Source organism: Protomyctophum bolini (assembly GCF_963924005.1).
Source record: "Protomyctophum bolini genome assembly, chromosome: 7".
In the NCBI taxonomy this organism is placed as follows: Eukaryota; Metazoa; Chordata; class Actinopteri; order Myctophiformes; family Myctophidae; genus Protomyctophum; species Protomyctophum bolini.
The window spans coordinates 13260744-13273919 of record NC_137868.1 but is presented as its reverse complement, the minus strand read 5'-3'; the positions used below and the strand labels follow the sequence as shown (position 1 = coordinate 13273919).

The 13176-nt window shown below is 43.1% G+C and overlaps 1 protein-coding gene across 1 annotated transcript in view; it reads right to left on the bottom strand.

Moving 5' to 3' along the window:
- Positions 1-13176, bottom strand: part of iglon5 (IgLON family member 5) — a 126398-nt gene that overhangs the window by 9342 nt on the left and 103880 nt on the right. The window contains exons 3-4 of the mRNA XM_080767102.1: positions 12680-12912; positions 10177-10296 (exon numbers count right to left, since the gene is read on the bottom strand). Coding sequence (XP_080623228.1) covers positions 10177-10296; positions 12680-12912 — 353 coding nt within the window. The remainder of the gene's footprint in view (positions 1-10176; positions 10297-12679; positions 12913-13176) is intronic.

The window sequence follows — 13176 nt, the reverse complement described above, 5'->3', positions numbered from 1 at the left end:
AGCTTCAATACTGAAAGCGCCACATGTGACCTCAAAGCATTTTAACAGCATCACTCGTGGCTTTTTCACATGTACGTAGCCCTGGAAGTGTTAAGCCCTTTGGCTGCCAAGGCTTGTTGGAAGGATTTTACTCTCTTATACTAGTATATGTGACTTAACAATAAAGAATATTGAATCTTGGAGGATTTCTCAGAGAAAAGCAGATTACATCCACTTTACTTTGTTGCCTATTGTTGTGAGTCTGCATGGCTCAGTAAATGTGCAGTATCGCTGCTTGGTATCGAGCGGTATACTTTACATGTATTGTGGTTACAAATACCTCCACTATCATCATCCACTATTGTCATCTCTGAGTGAATGTGGCCCCTTAGACAGCAATGACAACATTACTGTTGAGGTCTCATGAGAAATTGTGAGTTTTACAAACACAATTCTCAGCGAGGTATGCACGTGTGGCCTTGTATGGTAGAAGATATGGATGTTATTTGCTGTTGACAAACTCCCAGGTGCCCCCAAAAGCGAATTAGGCTGTCTCGCACTCTGGCGGTCCCCCCTTTTCCTCAGGGCAGACAATGACCGAATCTCTGCAGGAGAGAGAAAGTCATGGGGATGGGCAAGACGTTATTGCTTCTGTGTGCAAGGGAATGGATGTTGTGTGTTATTAGAACGACAGTGACAGAGAGAAAAAGAAAGAATGTGAGAAAGGAACAGGAAGAGAGAGAGAGAAATAAGAGTGCAACCCTCCCCTTGCCGCCGCAAGTCTCAGCAGCCAGCTGTCTCACAGCCTCTGAAACCATTAAGCCTTTTTTATTCTTTACTCCTCCTTACCCCATTAAAGAAGCCAGACTGCGGAACACGACATAATACATAATCTTGCCGCTAACAAGGAAATCCAGCGCTTAAATTGCCCCTCACTTTTCCCTTTCAAAGTCCCTCGCAAACAAAACCGACATCAGTCAGGGGACCTTCATATTCTCTCCTCGCAAACACACAAATCACCCACACCACCAAACTCCCCAATCCTTCTACACATATGCCTCACCATCCTCTCACCCCTAAAGCATGCCTGGTCTGTGACGACGATGCCAACACGCGAGAAAAAGACGCTAAACGGCACGATAATTCCTGTCAGAGATTAGCGCGGCGGCTTCTAATTGAAGATTATACTGGAGGATTATTAGCATGGCTACTGAGCTGGAGACGATTATTCGCAGCTGCTGCCGTGGCGGCAGGCAGGCTGAGTAGTAGGGACAATGTCGTTGTCGACGGCTCCGATGTGTGGGGTGGCTGGCTATGGGGTGTGTGTGTGTGAGAGTGTGCGTGTGTGCGTGCGTGCGTGCGTGCATGTGTGTGTGCGAGTGTGTGTAGGGGGGGTTTACAGCAATGTTATTCACTCATTCCATTAGCCTAATAAATATAGCTCCCTTGCGACATCTCTGCCGAGCAGGCTGAGCACCCAGCTCTGCCCGTGGGGGAAGGCGATGCAGGGGGGGATGAACGGGAGAGAAAAAAAGAAAAGATAGAATCAGACAGCTAGCACTGGAGGAATTACAGAGAGAGGTCTGATACAGATGACTTCCAAGAAATAAAAAGCACTAGGGAAGAGGGGGGAAAATGAGAGAAATTGAGCGCGAGAGAATGCATTAGAGAGACAAGGAGAGTAGTAGTTTGTAAGGTTGAGAAAATACAGTGTATGTATGGGGAAGAGAGGGACTAAGTATTAAAGGCGAGACCGAGAGACAGAGAGGGAGAGAATGATAAAGAGAAGCATGAAAGAAGTTCTGCAGACAAGAGTTACTAAGGCAGAGTTCAACACAGAGAGACCCATACGTCGGGTATTCTCTGAGTGCCAGAGAATGGTCTTTTTTGCAAAATGGTTCATTCTCTGAAGGTGTGTGTGTGTGTGTGTGTGTGTGTGTGTGTGTGTGAGACGTGTCAGACTCACTCGGCACAACCCAGGTGTGCCCCCCCCGTTCATCTGTCTTTTACTCATCACTCTCTCTCTCCAAAACCCACAAGAGTTCTGGCCCCACAATGCCTGCTGCTCTGGTCTGGTGGGAGATCGTATCTGACTCTAACAGACCCCTAGCCTTCCAACAATGCCCCGTAAAATACAGCTCCATCAACCACTTACGGCTTCTAAAGGAGCCTGACTCCTGACCACTAGAGATTGTTGGATCGCACATGAGACAAGAGGTAGATGTGGGAATGAAAGGGAGTAAAAGAAAAGGATCAAGGGGTCAGGTCTGCCCTGCAGTGAAACTAGTATTTTCTTGCGGCTGTGTGTGTCTACCAGGTGCTTGATTTCTTTGCGCATCTGATCTATAGCCATTCACAAAGCTCGTCGTCAGCGGGTGTATAGGGCTCAGAATAGATGCAGTTGGTTGAGATTCACTCAGGGGTTGACACAAGTCTCATGGCACTTGCCCATCGGGCAAGTAAGGTGATGTTCTACTTGTAAATCGTCCATTATAAAATAATAGGTACATTTTGAATTACTGTTAAATGTTTAAATATTTATTTATTACTTTCTGGGGCTGTGTGATAAAAGAAATGTCATATACGTTTTGTGCCAAATACCTACATAGCTATGAATATGACTATGGGTTCACAGTTCACACATTTTATATATTTTATGTAGCCAGAAGATCAGAGATCTCGGCTACTGAATGAAATCGTGAGACATCCAAATGCAATGTATGGGCTAGAACAGAGGCCACTGACTAGCATGACAAATTCATGTTATGTCCCAATATGAAGGACAGGCCTAAAGTCATTGCAAGATTGACTTTAGGCCGTCGCTCTCCATTGGCCATCTAGCAGCAAGCACCTTGGGAAACAGTTTAAGTTTGACCCATAATATGGGTCAGAAGGTGGCGGTAATGCACCAAACACTGGATGCCAACCACTGTTAAACAAAAAAAGAAGAAGAACCTTGGGAAACAGGAAGGGAAGGATGCACACTATACAGGTGTATGTTTGTCTGCTTTTGCTAGTGAGTTGTGACAGGGTACAGTGCACATTACAGTATGTCGCTGATGATATGTGATATCCAAGGCTGAGTGAGAAGATGGCAGCCAGGAGGCTTGGAGGAGGATGGAGATTACTGGAGATGCCACTGTAGATGACTGTAGATGACTGGAGATGCCACTGGAGATGACTGGAGATGCCACTGGAGATGACTGTAGATGACTGGAGATGACTGGAGATGCCACATGGAGATGACTGGAGATGACTGGAGATGACTGGAGATGACTGGAGATGCCACTGGAGATGACTGGAGATGCCACATGGAGATGACTGGAGATGACTGGAGATGACTGGAGATGACTGGAGATGCCACTGGAGATGACTGGAGATGCCACTGGAGATGACTGGAGATGCCACATGGAGATGACTGGAGATGACTGGAGATGCCACTGGAGATGACTGGAGATGCCACTGGAGATGACTGGAGATGCCACTGGAGATGACTGGAGATGCCACATGGAGATGACTGGAGATGACTGGAGATGACTGGAGATGACTGGAGATGCCACATGGAGATGACTGGAGATGACTGGAGATGACTGGAGATGACTGGAGATGCCACTGGAGGTCTCATCAAGAACTAGAGAGAGAGCCAGATCAGGCTCTATCTCTCTATCCATGGGTTCCAAAGTTTGACCCTGGCATCACTTACACAAAAGACGGCTTAAGGTAGGAAGTACCTTAGTACTTTGTTTATTCTGCTGCTGCTGCTTGTGTTGTCTGCTGTGTGTGTGTATACTAGTGTGATTCAAGCTGGTGTACTGTTTGGAACCTGATGATGACTGGGTTGCAATGAAACATTTTCATTGACTTTTTCTGTCTCTAGAATTGAATGTGGATGTGAATCTACAGTTTGTATATGTTGTGTTGTATCAGTTGTTGGGGGAACAATGTATACAGTATGTGGCTCTTGATCACTTCAATAATTCTATGAGTGAATTAGCTGAAAGTTTAATTTTCAATTGTTGACTGATAAACAGTACGTATTGTGTTCTGTTGTGTTGTGTTGTGTTTGCTGAGGTTTGTTGTGAGTTGTTGTGACAGGGTGCTGGCCCTGAGCAATTTGGTGCCCTAGGCAGGATCTTTCGTGATGCCCCCTTGAAAAATGACCATGGCCCCCTTGTGTTCTGAAGCACTGTGTTGTTGTTTTTTTGCTCGGTGGATGCCCCCCTCCTCTCATGATGCCTAGAACTCCCTGTTCTGCCTTATGGGAGGGCCGGCCCGGGCTGTATTGGTTCATGGTGGCAAAGAATGTCTCTATGTAGGCTCTGATCTCTCTCTCTCTCTCTCTCTCTCTCTCTCTCTCTCTCTCTCTCTCTCTCTCTCTAACTATCTCTCTATAACAGTGAATATCAACTGCTTTGCAATATAATTGTGACTTGTCATTGATCTTTGATTGGCCTTGTTGCTGTTGCCCCCTGGGCCCTGATTGATTTGCAGCAGTTGTAACTGGCCTCAGATTTATTTCAATGGACAACATATGACAACATATGTGTTGATGTATGGAGTCCCCTCAGTGTGGGGAGCCTAGCACTGCACAGAACGTGTTCTTCTGTTTACAAACTTAGAACACGTCAATTTGACATTCCAACGTACGCACTCAGCTTAGTTTTTGAGTGGTGCCTCCGCTCCATTTTTGTTTTTGGCTTTTTTGCCTTTATTGATAGTATCAAGTATCAAGATTGACAGGAAAGAGGGAGAGAGAGAAGGGGAAAGATATGCAGCCACGGTCATCATGGATGGGACTCAAACACACAACGCGCTGTCAGGCCAAAGCCTATATGTGAGAAGTGTAGTTGAATAAATCTTACAAGTTTCGAAAAACTTAACTAGTATAAATCAACCAATTATAATGAGTAAAATATTAAATTATTTAAATGCAATGCAGTTGGCTGTCAGTTTTCTCCCCACCAGTTCTGGGTGACTGACGTGCCCTGTCATGCAGCCTCATCCTTCTCGGTCTGACATTCTTCTCTGTCTGACCCGTGGTAGGTCCCCGTAGAGGCATAGAGCATGGGCTTTTAACCGCTGGTATTGCAGGTGGTCCCTGGCCAATAATAATAAATAAATAAAAGTTCTACTTTTTTGAGGCAAGCTATAGCCCCTCCAATGCATGGCTATTGAAGATTACGTCATAGCCATGTCTATGGACTTCAATGTGTGTTTAGAGCACTTCTGGCGTGAATCGTTTGCCAGCATCAGTTGAAAACCCTTGCCCTATATAGGAATCGTTAAAGGGAACCATTAAGGAGTTGGGCCCTTAATAATAATAATAATAAAACTTTATTTATATAGCACCTTTCAAAATTGCATTACAAAGTGCTTTACATGGACAACCAGCAAATTGAAGATTTGGCAGTGAAGGCTAATCTATAAAAGTGGGTTTTCAAAAGGGATTTAAAAGAAGAAGACACTGATTCAGCGATTAATTTGAATTAATTAAATATTGTCATGTGATCTACCTGCACAGCCTTTGTGATCTACTGGTAGATCATGATCTACCTTTTGGGCACCCCTGAGGTAGATAGTAGGATTGACCATAGAAGTTTTTTTTTAAAGTGGGAACAGTCCCAGAGGACAGAGAACTATTAATTACTGCTAAAATATGGGGACATAACAGTCGGAAGAATTTCCTTCAAAAGACCAGTTGGAATAATGTTCAATACACAGCAGGTGGATTTCATGTGAGTGGTGGTTTTTGACAGGGTTTCTAAAGAGATACTCTCAAAGGAGGAGAAAACACCATTTGGTAGGCCATGGGTATGGGTTGACCCAGCATCAATGGGGTTATTTAAAGAGGATTGAGCTGAGGCCATATTCAGTCTAATTAGATGCTTTTTTTCCTGTAAAAAAATATTTTAAAAAATTGCTCACAACGAACATGAGACACGGCAACATTTTACATGGCAAATCTTTTTGGACCAACAACACGCTCAATTGTCCTGAACAGGTTTCGAGGGTTATGTTGGTTATTAGAGATCAAAGTGGAAACATATTGTACTTAACTGCTCTGAGACTTTCATGGAAAACAAAGGATTTGGTGGTTTTCCACTTGCGTTCTATTTGTCTTAGTTCTCTCTTTAGAGCTTGAGTATGGTCATTAAGCCAGGGTTCAGTTCTAATAGACACTTTATTCCTATAGGTCTAACGTAGCCTGGCAGGAGGCATTCAAATAGGTGAGCTGTTTGTCAGTGGACTGGGTAAAACAGGGGCGATAGTAGAGGCATTAACCCATTTTGGGCGGGAACCCCTTTTGGTGTTTTAAACATTATGTTATAATTTAGCTATTGAAAAATAGCAGATCTACAAGCTCATAGTGTGCCACCGAGTGGCGCGCTACGAGCTTTTTTTTATTTCGAGGTCAGGCCTAAATGGCACTGATAAATCTGGTGGCAGTTGATTGGGAATGCTAAATGATCCCAACACTATACTGATCAGTTGAGAGGGAATCCTAAAGGATCCCAACACTATACTGATCAGTTGAGAGGGAATCCTAAAGGATCCCAACACTATACTGATCAGTTGAGAGGGAATCCTAAAGGATCCCAACACTATACTGATCAGTTGAGAGGGAATCCTAAAGGATCCCAACACTATACTGATCAGTTGAGAGGGAATCCTAAAGGATCCCAACACTATACTGATCAGTTGAGAGGGAATCCTAAAGGATCCCAACACTATACTGATCACGCAAGGATAGTGATAGTGAATGTTTAACCATTAGATACAGTATGTCCCATGATAAGTGGTGTAAAGTAACTATGTACATTCACTAAAGTACTGTACTAGTTTGAGGTATAGTTACACTTTACTGGAGTATTTAAAGATGTCATTACTTCTACTTCTACTCCACTACATTTCAAAGGCAAATATTGTACTTTTTACTCCACTACAAATATTTGAAAACTGTAGTTTACTAGTTACTATGTAGATTGTGATTATTATTACAAAACATACATTAACCACTTCAGACCTAGATACATTTTGGCCATTTGAAAATAGCCGATCTATAAGCTCACAATGCGACACATTTTGATAACAATACTTTTGTCAATTTTGAATTCTGGTATTTCTACATCGCAGTATTGATACTTTTACTTAAGTAAAACACTTTTTCCACCACTGCACATGATAAAGTGCCTGATGTGTGCCTGTGCGCGTGTTAACGCTGGTGCGTGTGTGAGAGGGTCACCTGATGGATGCCAGTGAATATGAATGAATAGCGGTAGGTGGTGGCAGATTGCAATCTTTGACCCCATAGAGGTGAGGAGGGGTGTGTGTGTGTGTGTGGGGGGGGTGTGTGTGTGTGTGTGTGTGTGTGTGTGTGTGTGTGTGCATGTGTGAGTGTGTGTCAGTCACTATCTCTCCATGAGTGAGACCTCCGGTGATCGTCGTGAGACCTCCTGCCTCGTCCACATGGGATGGCAGGTATAATTGTCTTGCGGGTTCCTGCTCTCTCTCTCTCTCTCTCTCTCTCTCAATCTCTCCCCCTCTTACACTGCTTCTCAGTAATGGGGACAGATGGCCAGCAGTCTCTTGCTGTTACTTTGGGGCTCCTGCACCCCGCCCCCCCCTCCTCCCTTTCTCCACCTCCTCTGGTCCCCTGCATGTGATGGTGTTGCTGCAGACACTCCCCCAGAATAGCAATGTGGCCTCTCTAACTCGCTCTCCCCACAAAGCGAGAAAAAGTGGGGGAGGACGGAGAGAGAGAGAAAGTGAGAAAGTGTGATAGAGAGACAGTGAGGAAAAGAGAGAGGAAGGAGAAAGAGAAAGGGAGATAAAGAGGGAGATAGAGGAGAGAGAGGGGGGCACAAGGGGGAGGATTACTGCTGACAGGGGAAAAATGCTTCATGCTTGCGGGCGAGGACACTGAAAAAAGGTTTGATGTAAGTGTGTGCGTGTGTGTGTGCGCGCGTGTGTGCATACTCTGTGACGGCTTCTACATAATATTTTTTTTCCTCTGGTGTCCCAGTGTCACTGTCAGTGTGTGAACACCAGGTATATGTTAGTGGCTCCGACACAGCAGTGTACAGTGCGGCGGACAGTGCGACATACATATATAACCTACAGCAGGGCTTCTCAAAGTGGGTGCCATGGTGCACGTCAAGGGGTGCCTCAGAATACTTTGATATTATTTGGAATGTATCAATATTACTTTTAACCACTTCTTTATTACCCTGTTTATACGTATTACTGGCACTGTACTTGATGCGTTCTGAAATACACCGAATCTCTTCCCAAAAAATATGTTTGGCGTATATCCTCCCAGAATAGGCATAGCTGTGGTTCAAGTGGTTTAATGTCAAGTATAACGTTATTTTTCATAATGGAAACAGATATTTATAAGTTTTTCTCGTAACACGCTGTATTTTAGGGGGAAATACTGCTGTAAAGTAACAATGTACTGTAATTCACGTGTGCCTTGGATGAAAACGTGAAAACTACAGTATCTTCATTCGGGCCAATGGAAAAGTGGTCATAGAGATACTGTAGCAGCTATATACAGTACAGGTATCTGACAAATCCACCAATTCAATGAAGTAATAGAGGCACCTTGACATTGACGACACATCTGATCTAGCTAACAATGATAATAACCTTCTAAATGGGGTCTTTTTATTGCTGTCCAGAACGTGTTGAATGGGGAAGAACTGAAAAGAAAAAGAAAAAAATATATATTTTCTTTCTAGTCTCTCCGGTGCCTGTCATTCAATGTCTGTTGAAAGGCTTGTAAGGTGAAAGGACATTTTGATAGATCATTTAGAACTGCGTCTATCTTCAAAACAGCAGCTATAAAAGAACAAGGCGTGTTCCAGGCCAAGTTTATACTTGGCATTAAATATGAGTTATTAGATAGATATCTGATGTCTAGCCACATAACGATCCATCTATAAAGTCTTCTTTGTGTTTACTCTGATTTTATGTGGTTAGACACAATTGCATAGCTGATATCTGCTTCCTAAAAATACCATATAGACAAATAAGCATACACTTGGACTCACACAGTGGTTAATGAGACAAGCTAAAAATTGACACGCTGCCCATGCAGTAGAGGCAAAGCTAAAGGCAAATTTATGCGGCGGCGAGAGAGTGTTGAACAAGGTCATCTTGTCACAACGTGGTTTCTTGAACACGGCAATTACCAAGCTAACCAGATAGACTGTTACACCAACATACAGTAGCACAGCTGATGTACCTGTACACATGCTGATAAAACAACCTGTAAACGTCATATAACAGTAAAATGTCTAGGTTTTGGAATGATATTAAATTGAAAGGAATTTGACTTCGCTCAGGAAGTGCTGCATGGTAGCCACTCTACGCTGATTTTTATGTCATTTCACAGCTATGATGATGGAAGTTATAAATAAACGATGTAGTGACAAACATGGCTATTAGCATCGTTGGCATCATGACGGCAACTGACAGCTAGGATGAAGACAGATGCTGATGATTACCGTCTGCCGCTGTGGGGGATAATTACGTTTAATGTGCGAGCGTTTGGGACAAAACATTGGGACATAAGGGAATCTATTGGACTAGGAATCCACCTTAGGTACAGGTCTGAACGACGATGAACGATGGGTGAAGACAATGTCCAGAAGAGAACGTGGAAAAGGCTGGAATGTTGGTGATAAAGAGGGAGATGTTTTGTGAGAGACAGGGGTTCAGGGTTAGGGGTGGGGCTGGGCAATACATACTACGTATCTATATTATATCAATATTGTGTTTTGAGACAAGATATCGTCTGGATGTCATAATATAGTGATGTTGTCTTTTAAAGATATTTTGGGAGATTTGGTCTCTGATATGGTCGTATTATTGGCGACCTACTGTATGAAGTCCTGTTGTTATTGTGCCAACCTGAAGTACACTGCATGTCTGCCGTTCTGCCAGTCAACAGCCTGCTACTGAAAACCCTTGTTGTGGCACCATTCCTCGCCTCCACACCACAGAAAGTTAGTCCACAACAATATGATTGTCACAATATCGATATATGGTCAAAAATATTGAGATGTATGATCTTGTCCATTACGAGCGGTATTAGGTTTAGGGTTAGGAGTGAATGTAATGATGGAGACATAAAGGCGGAGAGGAGACATTCTTGCATGATGCATCCAGGGACAAACAATCAATCTGGCTTACATTTCTGGTCCTTCCAGGTGACCGTGGGCTCTGGCCTCCCCACTGCTAGACAGAATAGGTTGACATTCTCGCCTTCGTTCACCGACACGTCTTTGGAGATGTTGACGATCCTGGCCGGCACTGTAAAACAAAGCCATACCGTCAAGACTATGACCTTAAAATCCCCTCCTATACTCGCTTGCTTCATGAATTATTGATGAGGCTTCCCCTCGCAGCTATTTAAACTCTTTAAAGTATGATGCAAATCCCTGCAGTCTCAGACAGCAGTCTGCTGAGTAAATGATCCATGCCTTAAAAGTCTCTCTTGCTTAGAAACAGCTAAGGAACCAAACTAACTCATTATGCAGCATGATGAAATGCAAGACAACGCATTTGCCCATCTAATTTACAGCATATTACACTAGCCATTATTGTAATACATAATGTGCAGTTAAATCCCATTTTGCATGATTTCTTAATAAAACAAAAGAAGCTGAAATCATGGACAATATAGTTGTTTATTTTTAAGTACGTAAATGACCAACATCAAGTGATATTTTGTTCCAAACTCCAAGAGTGGTGAACTGAGGAACAACTAAGATGCAGCTTGGACCCATTATCATTGTTTTTAATGAGATTGGCCACGAAATTGCTTTTCTGCAAAACATCCACTGAGCAGGATCCTATTCTACTACTCAGGGATGTAATTATATTGTGTGGTATCATGCTGACTGACATTGACTTGAGAGTCAGGTACAGTATATATTGGTCATCTGTGCCAAGCCTTAGACCCTGCAGACAAGAGTTATTTGTTTGGCTGCCGATATATATAAAAGAAAACACGTTGAGTGGCTGAACTCCATGTGCTCTCCCCTGCCTTCAGCTAGCTGTGAGCCAGGCTCGGCTCACATTCATCCCCACAGAACGTGGCTGATATATCCGCCCCCCCCCTTGCGTATTTTTCATTTTCATTTCGCTGGTCTCATGTTACTGCAATATGCACTACTGTACATGCACGGTACATGCAATATACATAACAACTGGCACATGCGGGGGAAAAGGTCTGCAATCCATCAGGCGAGCAGTCGGCCGCCAATAAATCATGTCAGTCAGGATCAGTCCAAGCCTCAGTCACTTAGCGCAGGCCTTGACGACTGGGCCCTATAGCCCTGGTCCTGCACTGTCAGGCAGTTGGACAGCCTGCCATGTAGTTTACCACCCACACCTCCCCCTTCGCCTGACCTATCTCACCCCACCCCACAGCCCTGGAAAGCACAGAAGCCTATAATGAACTTGATAGAGATAATAAGGGCTTACACTTAATTTCCTTGTGACCACATAATGCTAATTCACTTCCAGTAAGCAGCTATAGGGTACAGCTTTAATGTCACCGTGTATACAGCAAACTTACACAATTAATGTACTGTATGAAAGCAAATCAACTCAGATATTACTCATGTTTGCATTTGTTATCACCGTCCACCATAAATGTTGAAGCAGTAAATCTAACAGCTCTCCAGTCATCACCTGATTCAGTGTAGTGTTAACATACAGTATATAACGTTATCAAACAATCTTACATAGTAAAATACTGAGTTTTAAATTAGGTCATGGGTGTACACACTCTCAGAGTTAAAGTAAAACTCAGGATTTTACAGATGCTTGGACATATGATCCTTTGATCATGAAATTCATTTTTGTTGTTCAATATCGTGTATCAATTTAGATAGTTGATTATCATTATGTGTTGATGAAAAGAACAACATTTTTTGCATCGAATAGCCAAATCATTCAACAATGTTTCTTCTTTCAATATGCCACAATCCATTTTAATGCTATATACTGTATAGTCGTAGATTTATGTTTAACTTTTGTACCTTTACTTTTTTAAATGACAGTGGAAAATTACAAAGCATATTTTTTTATATGAAGTTGAGCCTATAAAACGTCAGGACACAGGGACATATTTAGCATTTTGATTATTCAGTAGTCTAGTTAGCTATCTTTATGTCAAATGCAGCTTTTATTGACACTTCCGTTTTACCTCTGCACAAGCCAGAGCAGCTGGGATAAAAACAAGTCATGCATCCGATTGAAAATACAAATTACCATCAAAATCCAATCATTTCTTCCTTATGAACTATAACTCTTTCCCAGGGGAGTTGGTGAGAATCCAATTATGTCTTTTATATATTTTGTTCACAGACAGATAAACGGTCGCGAACATAACCTTGGTGGAGGTAAATGGCTCCCAACTATGAAGAATAACGCAGAATCTTCCATAACCTGAAACATACCAGACCCTGTGAAGTTTTGTGATTGATTTTTTGTTTTGGTTTGTTTGTTCATCATCAGAACCACCTCTGAAGAGGGAGGTATGCCATAAAAAACATTGCAACACATTGTGAGCTTGTAGAACTTGTAGAATTAGTTTTTGGGTTCGTTTCACAGCATGGCATGGTTCGCTTGTAGTCCAAACGAGCTAAAATAAATCATTAAAAACCCTCTAACCCCGGTCACTGACCTTGGACAATGAGGTAGACATGGGCAATGCGGGGCATGTTGTTGGCCTGGAAGGTGCAGGTGTAGGGGCCCTCGTCAGCCACCTGCACTGTGTCTATCTGGATGGAGAAGTCACTGCTGTTGCTGTTGACCAGTGACACGCGCTTGTCCAGCGACCACTTGTCCGTCCCCGTGAAGAGGATGTTGGAGCGGTTCAGCCAGGCCTTGTGAGTGACCTCCTCATCAATCTTACACCTGTGCGTGGACAGGAAGGACATGCAAGCCAGTGGGTCAGTGTTTGGTAGTAATAGCTTTGATAACGACATCTAATTAATGTAATCTTTGAAGCACATTGACAAAGCACACTCACAGGCCTCTACTTGGCCGCACTTTGCAAGCCCTGCATGCCTCTGGGACGAGCAGCAGGCAGCGGGCCCATTCAAAGCCACACATGTCTATCTACGTCCTGTAAGTAGACTTATATAACTAGAAATAAAACTAGTGTTGACTAATCATTAC